Source organism: Jatropha curcas, chromosome 1, assembly GCF_041381405.1.
Source record: "Jatropha curcas cultivar XTBG-Jc1 chromosome 1, XTBG_Jcur_1.0, whole genome shotgun sequence".
NCBI lineage: Eukaryota > Viridiplantae > Streptophyta > Magnoliopsida > Malpighiales > Euphorbiaceae > Jatropha > Jatropha curcas.
Window position 1 is genome coordinate 8701367 of NC_143151.1, and position 16979 is coordinate 8718345.

A 16979-nucleotide genomic window follows, 5' to 3' on the forward strand; every position below is an offset into this window, starting at 1 on the left:
TGCCAATTAATTCTATCTTCCGTAGGTTTGGCCATCTCAATTGCATCTGCCAAAGTGAAAATTGCAGATACACCCATCATACATATGATATCATGATTCAATCCCCTCTAATAATGAGCCACTTGCTGGGATTCAATTTCACAATTGTCACATCGAGCCTGCAATCTTAAAAACTCTTCCCTATAAATGATCATGGTATTTATTGTACAGAATTTTAAAGTGATCTCTGGGCAAAAATCATTGCTTAATCAGCTGTTTCATTAAAATTCAATCTCGCACTGGTCAATCCTTCGACGATGGCATTCATTTTGAACAGAATGCCACCATGCTGCTGCACCACCTTGCAGTTTATAAGCCACAATGGAAACTTTATGTTCATCCTCGACATTCATAATCTCAAAAAATCGTTCGACCTCCGCTATCCAGTCAAGAGTGCTTTCTATGTCTAGTGATCTTGAGAAGGGTTGAAGGTCTACCTTTATCTTGTATCCTTCATGAAATTGTTGCCATTGCCTCTGTAATCTCGGCCTCCATTATAATGATTTTGGCGTCTTGCACAATCTGGTTGTGGTGGATTCGGAGCTGCTGTTGTAGCTGCAAGTTGTGGGTTGCCTTGTTGAATAACGAGAGTCAACTATCTAATCTGTTCGGATAGTTCTTCGAACCTCGCCTCTATGGCGGTAAGTTGTGTCTCATGATTGTCGGCCATGGAGATACTTTTGCCTTTCGACTCTCATACCAACTGATGCAGAACGGTTATGTGAATGAGAAATAACGATTATACTCTGTCAGGAGTTTTGATCAATGTTGTTTGATCTGACGAAAGAAATAAGGAATTAAACTCCCAAGAAAGTTTATTGAATTTGAATAATGATCAAAGAATTGTCATCCTCCAAAATAACAAAATAGCCTATTTTTATATTTAGGCTAAGATATAATAACCCTAAAAATAACACAAAAGTCGTAACTGGACAAAACCCTAGCAAGGTAGGTGGCACAAGCGTGCCGGCACTCGAAACGTAACTGGACTCGTTGGCTTCGGCATCGGCGTGCTTGGACTTCTAGAGGCTAGCACGAGCAGGCTGGGTGTGACATCGGCGTGCTTGTGCTTTTTAGGCTTGGGCCTGTCTAGCGTCCTAGACTTCCAAAGGCTGGCATGGGCGTGTTGAATATGGCACGGCTGTGCCCCTTTGTTCTTTAGTTTGCAGCGATCCAAATCATCCATATATTGAAGTGCAAGTTGCATCAGAGTTCTAACCTTTCACCCAGTTTATCATTACCTTTTCAACTTCTAAAAGTTGATTCGATGCGCGGCAACCCGGGCCAAGCTCTAACAAGCTTCTTTCCAACCCTGGTAAACGGCAAACTCTCCTAGGTCAAGCTCTAACAAGCTTCTTTCCAACTATGGTACAACGACAAATGATATTTGATATTCAAATAGTGCACGTTTTGATTTCAATCTAGTTTTAGGGAAAAAACACCAATAGGTGTACGTGTAAATATTCACCGTCTCACTATGTGGATCACATTCTTCAATGGGTCATTTTGTTCGTGTCTCTCTTTTGGCAGTATGTGATAATGATAGTGTAAAATAAGCATATAGACTACGGTAAATGGACAGTCAAGAAGACATCAGCTGCTCAGCGAGAGCACACGCTAGATAAAAAAAAAAAAAAAAAAAAAAAAAAAAAAGCCTAGCCTACGTTTTTGCTACTTTCTTCAAGTAAGTTTTTGTTTGATTCTTGATTTTTGTTTTTCGGTTTGTTGTTAATTTCAGTTCTCGTTCATAGTTTCTTTCTTTTCCTGTTGATGTTTTATGAAATTAGATTTATATATAATTATATAATTTTGTGTGAAAATACATAGTAGAATAGAATTTTTTTGATTCATTTATGTGTTTTGTGTATTGATCAAGGAATTTCTTGATCTTAATTTGGTGAAAAGCAAAGATTTCTGTTTTTCGATTCATATTCTGGTAAATTTCAAAATTGAATTAATACCAGATGCATAAATTTTGTATTTTGACAGATGACTATAAGGAAATCCATCCAATGTAAATTTGCTTGTTTCGGAATATCTGTTTTTGCTATCTGTGAAGAGTTTGATTGATTTGTATTGGCATAATCAAAATAACATCTAATAAGAGGATTCTGGTATTGAATGTGCAAATTTCTTGAAAATCAGTATAAAAGAGAGTAATTAATTTATTGTTCAAGTTCAAATCAGTCCTTAAATTCACTCTTACCAACTCTGTTGATTAACGATTCTTTGCGATTGCTTTATGTTTAAAATTAAAATGAAATAATTTTGGTTGAAAGATTTGTGATGGGTTGATACTTTCAGTATAGTTTCGCAGCTGCAATTTTTGCAGTTAACAGAAAGATAATGCATATTTCTTCTGTTTGCATCCAGAAATGCTTGTACCAATAGCAGTAGCAGTAGCTGTAGGTCTTCTGGGTTTGGCTTATAAGTCACTGAAGCCACCCCCTCCAAATATATGTGGGTCACCGGGTGGGCCTCCTATTACTTCACCAAGAGTCAAACTCAGTGATGGTAGGCATATAGCTTACAGAGAAATGGGAATTCCTAAAGATGAAGCTCAGTACAAAATCATTGTCGTTCATGGCTTTGACAGCTCAAAGGATCTGAATTTACCTGTGCCTCAGGTACAGAGAGCTGCATAAATTTGCTTCTTAAATGAGTATCTCTTTAACATCACTATTATTATATACTTTGAATTTTATTAATTCAGTATTGTACTTTGATTTTCAGGAACTTATAGAAGAGTTGAGAATATATTTCCTTTTCTTCGATAGAGCAGGCTATGGAGAGAGCGATCCATATCCATCACGTTCTGTAAAGACTGAAGCATATGATATTCAAGAACTAGCAGACAAATTGCAGATTAGTTCAAAATTTTATGTAATTGGACTCTCAATGGGAGCCTACCCAATATATGGTTGCCTAAAATACATACCACACAGGCATAATACTTTTAACTGCCATCCTTTTATTTTTATTTTAAAATTGTGAATTCTTGTCTTTGAGTTATTAATACCAAAATGTTGTTAAATTCACAGATTGGCTGGAGCTGCCCTTGTAGTTCCATTTGTACACTATTGGTGGTCTTGTCTTCCTGCAGATATAGCCAGAGATGCTTTCCATAGGCTTCAAAAATCTGATCAGAGGACATTTAGTATTGCACATCATACACCATGGTTATTCTACTGGTGGATGACACAAAAATGGTTTCCTTCTTTAAGTATTATGGAAGGAAATATGGCAATCTTTTGCCCCCAAGATTTGGAGATGATTAAAAAGTTGTCAGAAACTCCAAGTGTTGGTCAGGTAGTTAATTACATTTTCTGCATTCTTAGTTTATTGGATTTAATGTTAGCTAATTTTTAAGATTTTGCAGCAGATATTCTAACAATCTGTTATATTTCTGGATGCAGGAAAAGGTTCGACAGCAAGGGGAATACGAATCACTTCATAGAGACATAATTGCAGGTTATGCCAAGTGGGAATTTGATCCTTTAAATATAAGTAATCCTTTCCCTAACAATGACGGCGCAGTCCACATTTGGCAAGGTTATGAAGACAGAGTCATCCCTTATAAAATAAATCGATACATTGTCGAGAAGCTTCCTTGGATTCGATATCATGAGGTTCCTGATACTGGGCATTTATTGATCTTCAGGACTGATTTATGTGAAGAAATTTTCAGATCACTTTTGCTTGGATGAGACAGTAGTTTCTGTAATTATAGATATGTTTGAAAAAATTTTTGATGCCATATGCAATAAGTAAAACTTTCTGTTACAATATTTTTCTGTTTTCTGTATATAACAGATAGAAATTTGGTCATGTAACAATCTTGTTGATTGTCAACACCCTCCTTTCCAGACTAATTGTAATTATTTTTTAAGATTATGTGAGTGCAGTTGGTATTCCTCGTATAATGAAGCTTTCAACTTTAAGAAATTTCAGTTGAATAACTGTTAATACCTAAAATAACTATTGAAGTATCATAATCTTACTTGGATAAATTGGGAAAAAAAAAGGGAAAAGAGTAATTGCATATCAACATTAATGCTAAATAATAGTTTAAAAGAAAAATGTTAGTCACAACATTTTGAAAATTAGTTATACACGTATAACCAATAATACTTGCTGGTAGGTAAAGGGTGGATGTCCCATCAACTCTAATAAACTTTAAAAAATTGCAGCATTTGTAGAAATGAACTGATTATTTGAATTTGCTAGAAGTTGGAATTTCAGTTGCAGTTTCAAGTTATTAATTAACTAATATAAAAGATTTTAAGTCTTTGGGGAAAACATACTAAAGACAAGTTGGTAAGGTTAGTGCAATTACTAACTACTAGTCAAATATAGGAATTGTAGATACATAAACACCAGACAACTAATAATCATTTAAAGCAGCTTTAGGAGTTAAAGGTTGTGAATCAAACCATAAAAAATTTTCTTTATAGAGAAAGTAGTTTTTCTGGGTAATTAGTTTCTACAGAGACTTCACATAATCATCTTTCTTTCTATCATTCTTTTGGTTTATTGTCAAAAAAAATTATCTTGTGCATTTCAGAGATGATGGCTGTGGCAGCAGCAGTCTTAGTGGTGAGTCTTGCAGTGTTTGGATACAAAAGAATAAGGCCTCCACCTCCAAAGATTTGTGGGTCAGAAAATGGCCCTCTTATTACTTCACCAAGAATTAGGCTTAGTGATGGAAGGTATTTGTCCTATAAAGAGAGGGGTGTTCCAAAAGAGATTGCAAAGCAGAAGGTCATTCTTGTTCATGGCTTTGACAGTTCCAAGGACATCTATTTGCCACTATCTCAAGTAAGCATTATTTCTATACTTCTTCTACGTTGGATTTCTTTTTTTCTTTTTTTTATTTTTTTTATTTTCTAATTGGAAAGTACTTTGCTGTACTGTTTATACTTGTCACTAATAAATTTGTTGGGTGTATTATTGATAAATCTTTTCTATTGTAATATAAGTTGTCTTAGCATAAGAATTTGAAATCTCTTCAAGAGTTCATTAAATAGTTCATTATTGGAAATGATTTTGACTGAGTGTTTAGAATTTGACATTATTTAGGATAGATATTATGTTAATTGATTTAAATCAAATCGAATCAATTCAAATTAAATAAATTAAATTTTAGTATAGAAAACTATATCGAATCCACTTGTATATAGAATTGAACTAAATCAAATCGGTTCTATTTAATTTTTTCAAAATTGACTTACTTTTTCAATTAAAGTATTGCTTTTGGATGTTTAACAAAAAAAAATTTTAATTTTAATTTCTATTAAAATCTAAATCAAATTAAAATTTTAAAATCAAACTAAATCATATGATTAAGAATTTGAAGCCTCTCCAGAGTTCATTTGAATAGTTTATTATTCAAAATGATTGAATGATTATTTAGAATATATTTGAGACTATATTATGGCTGATTTTTTGGTTGATTTGATGTAAATTGAGCTGAATCAAGGTAAACTAAATAAATGAGATTTTTGTATAAAAAAATTGTGTCAAATCAAATTGGGTATAATATTGAACCAAATCAAATTCATCCATTTTATTTGATTTTTCGAATTTAACTTACTTTTTAAATTAAAGCAGCTTGTTTTAAAGTTTTCTAAAATTCAAATCGAATAAAAAAATTTCGGTTTTTTCTACTAAAATAATAATTAAATGGAAAATTTTGAAATAAACTAAATCAATCAATTCAATTTAATTTGATTAATTTAACGGGTTATTGTGTAGACATAGATGTTCTCTTTTATAATTTTACATTTAATTGCAAATCTAAGTTCACATTGATTTCATAATAACATTTATCGAAACGAAACTAATTTTTTTTTAATAATTGAAGGAATTATAATTAATTATTTTAATAAATGTAGGAGGTGATGGAAGAGTTAGGCGTATATATCCTGACTTTTGACAGAGCAGGATATGGAGAAAGTGATCCAAACCCAAGGAGGTCAGTAAAGAGTGAAGCATTTGACATTCAAGAACTTGCTGATCAATTGCAATTGGGTCCTAAGTTTCATGTAATTGGAGTTTCAATTGGAACTTACTCTATTTGGGCTTGTCTCAAGTATATACCGCACAGGTAGTACACTCTTTTCTTATTTCATCATCTTCATCCATTAACCTTGTGATGTGATTATAAGATTATATATTATGATTTAAGATTCAATGTCAATCAACTTATTGTGAGACTGGGTGCAGACTAGCTGGTGCGACTCTTGTGGTTCCAGTGATCAATTTCTGGTGGCCTTCTTTTCCTCCTAAATTGGTAAATGAGGCCTTTAAGAAGCAACTTAAGAGAGACCAAGTCAAATTGACAATTGCACATCACTTTCCTCGACTTGTGTATTGGTGGATGACTCAGAAATTGTTCCCTTATTCTTCTATCATGCAAAGACATCCAATATTACTAAACAAAAGAGATTTAGAAATTATAAAAGAAATGTCTCAAGTACCAAATCCTGATGAGGTATCCTTTCATTTTCTCTTCTGATTTTTCAAGTTGAACTCAAGTCCAGCTCGAGTCTAAAATTTTTAGACCAGTTAAGTTTCGAACCGAGCTAAATTCTATCGAGCGAAATTCGAATTTGGCGGGTTCGAGGTCGACTCGACTCGTTTACACCTCTATCGACTACTAACCAGTATTGGCATATTATTTATTTTTATTCCATTATCAATTGGATGTGGTAGTGACAGGTTTGGGTTTGATTATTTGTGATTATAGCATAAGATACGGCAGCAAGGAGTGCATGAATCACTGCATAGAGACATGATAGTACATTTTGGGAAATGGGAATTTGACCCAATGGAGCTGAAGAATCCATTTCCAACCAATGAGGCTCGTGTCTACTTGTGGGAAGGTCATGAAGACAAGCTTGTACCGTTTGAATTGCAGCGATTTGTTGTTAAGAAACTGCCTTGGATCAAATACCATGAAGTTCCAGATGGTGGCCATTTGATGATTCATGAGAAGGCCTTGTGCGAGGTTATTTTTAGGGAACTTTTGCTTGGAGACGAACCATCGTTTTGATATACATGTTAAATTTAAGAATAAAAAAATGCATGACTTGACGATAGGTTAATGTTTTTTTACAAGAAATGACAGATTAAATTGAACCAATCATCGTCGTTTGGCCATTGATGCCGCTTGTGAAAATTTTGAAACCTGAAAAAATCCGTAGTCTTGGGAAAATTTTTCCTGAATATGACTTTTGCTTCGTGTAAATTAATCCATCCATATAGGTAGATGGGGATACCATATGATAAAAGAAAAAAAGAAAAAAAAAAAAAAAAAAAGGAAAAAACTGCTATGCTAGCTGAGGCATATAATAATTTTACAACTGTCTTGGTGGGTTTAATGGCTACTCAAGCAACTCCGATCTCACAAGCACCTCCAGCAATTTGGAATACGGCAACATCAATACCGAGTTTTCAAGTGAGATAAGTCTCATTTTGAAAAAAAAGGATATCTGATACTCATATTTAAAAATATATATATTTTAAATTTTGTAAGGTCCAACTCCAATAAAATTGAGAAGATTAGATAACTCTACTTATTAATTAAGGGTAAAAATATTTAGATTTCTAAATTTGTCCCTTCTAATTTTTGAGAATAACTATGACCAATAGTGTCAAAATGGATTATGACCAATTATGTCAAAATGGATCATAATACGAGAACGTAATTCGTTTAGCATGAAAATTAAGTAGATTAATATTAGATCTAAATGAGTTCGTGTTATAAATGGATGATTCATATATAATATGAGATTAAACAAGTTGTACCATGAATTGACTCACGTAACTCGTTTAACCCATTTAATTAAGGATAAAGAAATAATTTCACATATGATATATGTACTAAGTGAGTTATACTTGTTATATAAGTCACCTATTTTGACCCATATACAACCCATTTATCTATGTAAATTATCATGGTTTTTAATGCATCATAAGTTTACATGGTGAAGATTATAAAATCAAACAATTTGTTAATTTTAAGATGGCTAATCAGTTGATTTGCTTTTATTTGGAAGGCATGTTATTACATGAAGGCTTTGAGCATCGACCAATAAAATTTTTTTATTATAGCATATTAATCAATAAAATTGGGTTTGGGGTCTATTGCATCGCGCATTGACTATATTTGGTGTAACATATTGTCTTCAACACTAGAGTTCTTCAAATGATATGTCATTGATCCCGATCTCACATACCGCAAGTATGCGGGTCGTGCAAGTAATATAAAACAGTATCGATCCCACAGAGATTAGATTGTTGAGTACTTGACATCTATGTTATAATTATCTAGAATTCAAAATGGGTTTATAAATGAAATAAACTACTAATTGAAGTGCAAAAACACAATTGATAATTGGTAAATTACAGAAACTAAATAAATGTTAAAAGTCTAGTGTCAGGTTGTACTATATTAACCTAACATGATTTGTCAATGACCTTTCAAAAATTAAGAATAACTATATCTTGAAGAAGGGTTGTTCCAATATCTATACCCTCCATCGAGCGACATAAGCGTGCATAAATATAAAATTACCTACTTTTTTTGTTTTAGTTATGATTTTAGCCCATTAATCTCTATGGCTCTCTTTAATCCTCAAGAGTTCTAGCCTATCTCTAGGTTCAAATCTCAGGTTCAACAATTAGTCATTCTGATGCTAGATTTCAACTTTCAATCCATCATCTACACATCTAAAATTATACAAATATGGGATCCATCATATTCATAGGCATTAAGCTCACCAAAGTTGAATCAAAGAGTATAACCATTCATTAATAAAAGAAAACATCATTTGTAAACGCATTAGACCTAATTTGTGCTAACCCAACACTAAAAAAGGTTGTAATCTAATATATGCATGGAATCATTACAAGAAAATGAAGAATAAAGGAACTCATAACAAAATAAGCAAGATACAATATAAAGAGACAGTGTGGAGTAAGAATAAACTCAAATGATGCTTAAGATTTCCTCTTGATACTGCAATCTCCCTCCTCTTGTTGAAGAAACCTTCAGATCTCAAAGTCTTGATGAATCCTCCTTTGAAATCTTAAAACTAGGATTTTGATTCTTAGTTCTAGGCCCTAAAGGGGCAAATGGCCTCCCCTTCTTGTTTTAGCCATTCTCTCCCTCTTGTATAGGTGATAGGGTTATTTTGGATGAGTTTAGTTGAAAAATTCCAAGTTGGCCCATTTTTGCTGCTGCTTACGATCAAGTATTGTTTATCTGCCTATGCCTTTTTGCACAATCATTTGCGGTGCCATGCTTTTTGCATGATAACTCCTGACTTCGAGCTCTAAAGCACGACTCGATGGATGACCGTTGATCTGTCATGTCTTTTATTCAGCATTAGAGCAACAAACTTTTCAAATCGCTATATAAACCTTAATTCTCACTCAAATTGGGCATGTGATATATCGCTAGAAAGCTCCAGGTGTCTACTTTCTAACATAATTTAAATCACTTTAAAATTCCTTTTTTTAGCTCCAGATATTTATGAAGAAGTGGAGAGAGGTCAGTATTCAAATTAGAGAGCTCCATTTTTTAAACAAATTCATGCTTGGTTGACTCATTTGATGTGTGCATTTCATGCTTACATATTTATATCTTTAATCTTCTAGTTTAGTCCAATTTTAGGGACTTTTAATAAATTAAAGTTAGTTTTTGCATGCATTATATATATTTTGCATTTGCTTTGTCTTATAGTGTAGGTCCCACCTTTATAAGGGAGAAAACCCTAAAGCAATGGGCATTTCAATCATTTTGAACCATTCTACAAAGGGAAGGTCTAGCGACGAAATTCATGACCGGTCCACTGGTCCTGCTTTATCCAGTTGAGAATCAGAGACATTCTTATAAAATACACGACTAATCAACCAGCTGTGTATTCTCCACCAACAAGTCAAAAGACTCAGTGCAAAATCCACAACACATCGATCGGTCATGTAAATCCAATATATGGCACAGACACCGAGCATTTATTTCAGCTGGGTTCCAACTAAAGAACCTCTTTTATCTGTTCGCCTGTATGTCAGGCCGTGTATTTGCCAAATCATAGAGCTAGCACTAAAAGCACAACCGTGGCACAGATTGTATTATCTCCTCCGTGACACTAAAAGCAAGAGATTTAGTCAGAGAATGTCTAGAATGCCCTCATATCATCACCTGCACTATAAAAAGAATGAGATAAGATTTAGACATCATCAAGAAGGCTAAGGAACTACTCAGATTAAGAAAAGCAAAAATTTGAAAACCCTAGAAGAAAGATCCGGCTGGAAGTCAAGATTATTCTTCCTTCTTTTTTATCTTGGGTTTTGCTCAAGGAACTTACTCATAGTTAGTAAGAGAAACTAGATTTTTATCTTTATTCTATTGTGTAATGCGACCCTATCTAATTAACAAGTATTCTTGCAAATTAATAAGGAGAATCTAGCGGAAAGCATGCAATCATGGAAGTACCCGTCAATCCCTGAACCCCCAAGTACTCTTGAAGAGAGAAAGCAAGGAATTTAAAACAAGAATCAGAAACTTACCTTCAAGTGCTCTTGAAAACAAATCTAAAATTCTTGGCGCAATTAATCTTGTAGAACTCACAATCTTAATTACTAAGGATAGTTTGGTGTGCATTTAATCAAAGAAGTGCACGACTTTCTCTTGAAAGAAAGAAAAAAAAATCACGTTTGATTTTAATTGATGATCTAGTTGGCTACCGTGCAGCTCTTACAAAAACAATATAAATACCCTAAAAGCTAAACCTAATTAACTTTTAATTAAACTAACCTAGGCCTAACCCAATATGGTCCATATGGGCTTAATTAAATACAAAGCTCAAGCTAACTAATTAAAATAAGAGTAACTTAAATATTAACTAATCTAAGGCTGGCCCAACTCTGGAAAATAAGCCCAACCAGCCTTACACTAATTAATTAAGTCCACTAAAAGAATTTAAGCAAAATGGACAAATGGGCCAGAGGAAGCTCATAATGAAATAACATCCTCCTACATTTGCCTAAGTATAGAACATGTAAAATGCATCAATAGGTAGCCTCTTTGCATGCCTCAAGCACCATAACAAACTTTGGTGCTTCTTCAAGTTCAATCTCACATCTTCCATAACTATGATCTTAAAGCTCCAATGCGATTTGTTCTTGAACAAATGCATTCAAGGCTGCACGTAACTTGGTTGCACGAGCTCTTCCCGGCAGGTAGAGATAGAGGATCCTTCATCTTACTCCCTTAATCTGTATCATTCCTTCCTTCCTCAAAAAGATTTGTCCTCAAATATGAATCTGAATCAAAATCAAATGGAGAAAGGTCAGAAACATTAAAGGTAGTAGACACGCCATACTCACCTAGTAGATCAATCCTGTAGGCATTGTCATTGATCCTCTCCAACACTTGAAAAGGTCCATCACCTCGGGCAGTAAGCTTTCCCTTCCATTGGTTTGGGAATCTTTCCTTCCTCATGTGCACCCAAACCCAATCTCTAGGTTGAAATACCACACGCCTCCTTCTCTTGTTGGCACGATCAGCATAGCTTTTGTTCTTCATGTCTATATGAGCCCTGGCCTTAGCATGTATCTCCCTGACTAATTCAGCCTTCTTTTCAGCATCCAAGTTAGCAATTTCATTCAAAGGCAAAGGAGACAAATCAAGCACAATCAAAGGATTAAAACCATTCACAGGCTCAAATGGACTATAACCACTAGAAGAATGTATAGACCTATTATAAGCAAATTCAATAAAAGGCAAACAATCCTCCCAGGTTTTGAGATTCTTACCAACCACCGCTCGAAGTAAAGTACCTAGAGTTCTATTGACTACCTCAGTCTGGCCATCCGTCTGGGGATGACAGGTAGTGGAGTACAGCAACTTTGTACCAAGCTTACTCTATAGAACATGCCAAAAATGAGAAAGGAACTTGGCATCACGATCTAAGACAATGGTGCATGGCACCCATGCAATCTCACAACCTCCCTGAAAAATAACTCAACTACATGGACAACGTCATCGCTGTTATGGCATGCAATGAAATGTGCCATCTTACTAAACCTATCCACAACAACAAAAATACTATCCCGACGACGCTTTGTCTTGGGCAATCCAATCACAAATCTATAGAAATATCAGTCCAAGCTAAAGTAGGTACAGGTAAAGGCATATAAAGACCATGAGGCATAGATTTAGGCTTATCTTGCTTACATGCAATACACACACCACACAATTTTTCTACATCTCTACGCACATGTGGCTAAAAGAAATGTTCAGCAAGCATATCATATGTCTTATGAATCCCAAAATGCCCTATAAGTCCCCCACAATATGATTCTAACACAAGCAATTCACGTATAGAACATTTGGGTATACAAAGTTTGTTTCCCTTTAATAAATACCCCTCATTCTTAAAGAACTTGTTAAAAGCCCCATGTTCACATGCACTCCAAATAAGACCGAAGTCATCATCATCAACGTACAGGGATTTTATGTGCTCAAATCCTAACAACTTAGCAGTAAGAGTAGTATTAAAGCATACCTCCTAGAAAGTGCATCAGCCAATGTTTTCTTTCCCTTGCTTGTATTTAATCACAAAAGGAAACTGTTCAATGAATTCAACCCATTTTCCATGTCTCTTGTTCAACTTACCTTGTCCCTTGAGGTGCTTTAAAGACTCATGGTTAGTGTGTATGACAAATTCTTTGGATAGAAGGCAATGCTGCCATACCTCCAATGCTCTTACCAAAGCATACAGCTCCTTGTCATAGGTTGAATAGTTGAGCTACGCTCCATTGAGTTTCTTACTGAAATAGGCAATAGGTTTTCTCTCCTGCATCAACACTGCACCAATACCTACACCAGAAGCGTCACACTCAATCTCAAATGTTTTATCAAAGTTAGGTAAAACTAAAATAAGAGCAGAACAAAGAATGGATTTTAAAGTATCAAACGCCCTTTGTTGCGCTTCTCCCCATTTGAACCCAACTTCCTTCTTTACCACCTCTATAAGTGGGGTTGCTATAGTAGAGAAGTCCTTCACAAACCTCCTATAAAAACTTGCCAAGCCATGAAAACTTCTCACCTCAGAGACAGTTTTAGGGGCTAGCCATTCTCGAATTGCTTTGACCTTCTCTTCATCAACTTCAATCCCTTGTGCACTCACAACAAAATCGCGAAAAATAAGCCTATCTATGCAAAAAGTGCATTTCTGTAGCTTAGCATATAACTTTTCAGCTCTCAAAGTTATCAATACTAACCTAACATGCTCAATATGCTCATCAATAGATTTGCTATAAATCAATATATCATCAAAATAAACCAAAACAAATTTGCCTAAAAAAGCACGTAAGACATGGTTCATTAATCTCATGAAAGTACTAGGTGCATTAGTTAGACCAAATGGCATAAGCATCCACTCATATAAACCATATTTAGTCTTAAAGGTAGTTTTCCATTCATCACCTAACTTCATCCTAATTTTATGATATTCGCTCATTAAGTCAATTTTAGAAAAGTACTTACTACCATGCAGTTCATCTAACATATCATCTAGTCTAGGAATTGGATGGCGATACTTAAATGTGATCTTATTGACAGCTCGGCAGTCAACACACATCCTCCAAGAACCGTCCTTCTTAGGCACAAATAGAACAGGAACTGCGCATGGGTTCATACTTTCCCTCACAAAACCCTTAGACAATAGGTCATCAACTTGGCGCTGCAACTCCTTAGTCTCCATGGGGTTGCTCCTGTAAACTGGTCTGTTAGGAATTGTGGCTCTAGGCACGAAGTCTATTTGGTGCTCAATGCCTCTTAGGGGTGGCAGCGCACTAGGCATTGCATCAGGAAATACATCAGAAAACTCTTACAACAACGAAACAAAACTAGAAGGCAAGGAAGAAGTGTCAATGTTAGTCAAATTAAGCAAGATTTCCATAAACCGAATCATCAAGACTGGCCTACCCTCACTAACACTGCTTCGAATTTCTCTCTCTCTCATATACATGTTTTGTTTCTCTCTTCCCTCTCTTGGTTTTTCACTCACCAATGGGCCATTTAATTATGTCTTTTCACTCTTGGCCTCTTTTTCCCCTTTTTATTTATTTTTATTTTCTCCCTTCCCCTGAATACAATTCTGTCCCTCTCTTTCTAATATCTTCTTTTGGTCCAAATAGACCTCTTTTGGTGTCAAAGGAGCTAGAAACACATGTTTACTTAATTAGTCAAAGGAGAACCGGTTGATGTACCCATCATGCTGGACTCACCTGTCAAATTGCCATGGGCAGCCTAGAAGAATATGCCCAGCTAGCATAGGTACTACATCACAGGTGATCTCATCCTTGTACCACCCAATGGAGAATGACACCTTTACTTGCTTATTTACTCTCACAGAACCCATATCATTTAGCTATTGAAGTTTATATGGCCTTGGGTGCTTGTCACATACCAAACCCAATTTTTGCACCATGCTCAAACTAGCTACGTTAGTGCAACTTCCACTATCAATAATCAAAAGGCATACCTTGTCAAGTACCAAGCATATTGTATGGAAGATGTTCTCTTACTGTTCTAGGCTCTCCTCTTGAACTTGCATGTTGAGAACTCGCCTGGTAACTAATAATTGACCCATCTCAGGTTGTAAAACATCTTCGTTAGCCTCATCATCATCATTGCAATCCTCAAGTGGCAGCATTGGGTTTTCTTCATCCTTAGATTCAGAATATGTGTATTCATCCCGAGTCACTATTAACCCTTTGTTAGGGCATTGAGAAGCTATATGGCCCTTCCCAAAACACTTGAAACACTTGATGTCTCTACTAGGATTATTGGTGCTTGATCCCTTCTTATAAGTTGGAGCATTAGGCATGAATGCCTTAGACACTGAATCTGCCCCCTTTTGTGTAGAGCCTTGAAACTCATTTTCTCCACTCTTTAGGTCATCTAGCACTCCAAGAGTTGCAGTTGTTGTTAATAGCCGTATTTGTGGTAATGCTCTTCCCTTTTCTCTGCTTCTCTATCTTCATAGCCATATTCAGCATCTCCTCCATGGAATCATACCTGTACAGCTCTATTGCATCAGCTATGTCCTTGTTAAGACCCCCTAGGAATCTAGCCATAGTCATCTCCTCGTCCTCCTTTATGTGTGCTCTAGCCATGCACATCTCCATGTCTTTATGGTAGTCTTCCATTTATTTGGCTCCTTGAGTGAGCTTATAAAGCTTCTGTTGCAACTCCCTGAAATAATACCCAGGAAGAAAACATGTTCTCATTACCTCCTTCATTTCTTCCCAATTGTTGATAGGTCGTCTGCCCACTTCCCTTCTACTCTGATTAACTTGATCCCACCAAAACAAAGCATAGTCTTGGAACTCTAAGGCTGCAATCTTCACCTTTTTCTCCTCAGTTTATCTGTTGCAGTCAAAGATCATCTCAACCTTTCTCTCCCATTCCAAGTATTCATTTGCGTTATTCCGGCCTTTAAAAGGTGGCACCTTGAGTCTAATGTTACCTAAGTTACCATCTAATGGTGTGTTGGCCTCAGCTTCATCCTTCCCATAGAAGGCATCATTTCTATAGACACGGCCTCTGGCAATCCCTCTTCCTCTTCCTCTATGGTTTCGGCCTCCTATTGTCCAAAAAGGCTCTCTATGCCAATCTTCATCTTCTTCATCATACTCCTCATGCCAAGGTTGTCTAGAGTGCTATTTGGAAGTGGTTGCACCCCTCCTTATGGCATTAGGGTCATGTTTCTCTGTCTTTTGTTCTTGAAGCTCCAATCTGTCATTAAAGCTCTCCATAAGCCTAGTGATTCATCCCATCTCTCTAGAGAAAGCATCTAGAAAGGCTTGTAGTTTTGGGTCTTCAACCTTAAGAGGGCTGTCATTCTTGTCTCAAGATGAAACAGATATCTTGAAAAACAGCAAACACAAACTAAAGAAAGATGGTTAGTGTATCACTCCCTCGCGTGTTTCTCTCTTTATTTGGCTTTTCTTATTATATGGGTTTCACTCCAGCCTTTTACCACTCTTTCCACTTGAATAATTGCACTTCAGAATCCCAAAGTTACTACAAAAGTCAAGAGAAAGTTAGGAAATCAAAGAATATAGCCAAATAATGCACAAAAAAGAAATTCTAGCAAGAAAACACAACGTTTTTTTTAGATGGCAGTACAAGAACAAGAAAGGTGTATTGCTAGAAATTAATAAACTAAAGTGTAGGAACAAGCAAGTAACACTTTAGGAACAAGCAAGTAACACTTTAGGAACGTCAAGAGGCAAAGCACGGGTGTGCTGGAACGACACGGGCAAGTTTTGGACTTCTGGAGTCTAGCATTGGCGTGGTATTTTTGGCACAAGCGTGCTTAGACTTCCAGGGGCTAGCACGAGCGTGCTATGGGGCAGCACGGGCATGCTTCTCCCTAGCCTACAGAATCGCCTGGACTTTCAGGGGCTAGCACGGGCATGCTAGAAGATGGCACGGGCATGCTTCTTCTTGAATGTGCAGGATCCAAAATTTTCTATCTACTAAAAGATGGCACGGGCGTGCTTCTTCCTGAGTGTGCAGGATCCAAAATTTTCTATCAACTAAAGCTCTAATTGTTCCAAATAAACAAATAACAAAATACAAGAATCAACAAATAAATAATTTTGGACAAGATGAATGAAGTTAATTCATTACAAAGCAAAATTAACTATGGACCTAATTAATCTAATTATCAAAGCAAGTTTAAGAAAATTTTCCTAAGAACAAAATTGTAACCACAGCAAAGCTAGAATGTCAAATCACTTCAGTGCTTAATTTTGGGTTGACACAAATCAATTCTCAAGTGCTTGATACGAAACATATAGTTGACTAGTTTATGCAAGTATAACATATAATTCTCAAGTACTCAATTCTTTTTTTT

General features: G+C 35.7%; 2 protein-coding genes across 2 annotated transcripts; both read left to right on the top strand.

The window, feature by feature from the left end:
- Positions 1-1592: 1592 nt before the first annotated feature.
- LOC105640151 (uncharacterized) lies at positions 1593-3962 on the top strand. Its single transcript, XM_089724046.1, has 5 exons — positions 1593-1723; positions 2413-2666; positions 2773-2984; positions 3081-3348; positions 3456-3962. The coding sequence occupies exons 2-5, from the start codon at positions 2415-2417 to the stop codon at positions 3744-3746; spliced, it is 1023 nt and encodes a 340-aa protein (XP_089580172.1). The 5' UTR covers positions 1593-1723; positions 2413-2414; the 3' UTR covers positions 3747-3962.
- Positions 3963-4455: 493 nt separating this feature from the next.
- On the top strand, positions 4456-7183 carry LOC105640152 (uncharacterized). The gene is made up of 4 exons (XM_012224381.4): positions 4456-4857; positions 5934-6145; positions 6265-6532; positions 6788-7183. The coding sequence occupies exons 1-4, from the start codon at positions 4606-4608 to the stop codon at positions 7091-7093; spliced, it is 1038 nt and encodes a 345-aa protein (XP_012079771.1). The 5' UTR covers positions 4456-4605; the 3' UTR covers positions 7094-7183.
- The last annotated feature ends 9796 nt before the right edge of the window (positions 7184-16979 follow it).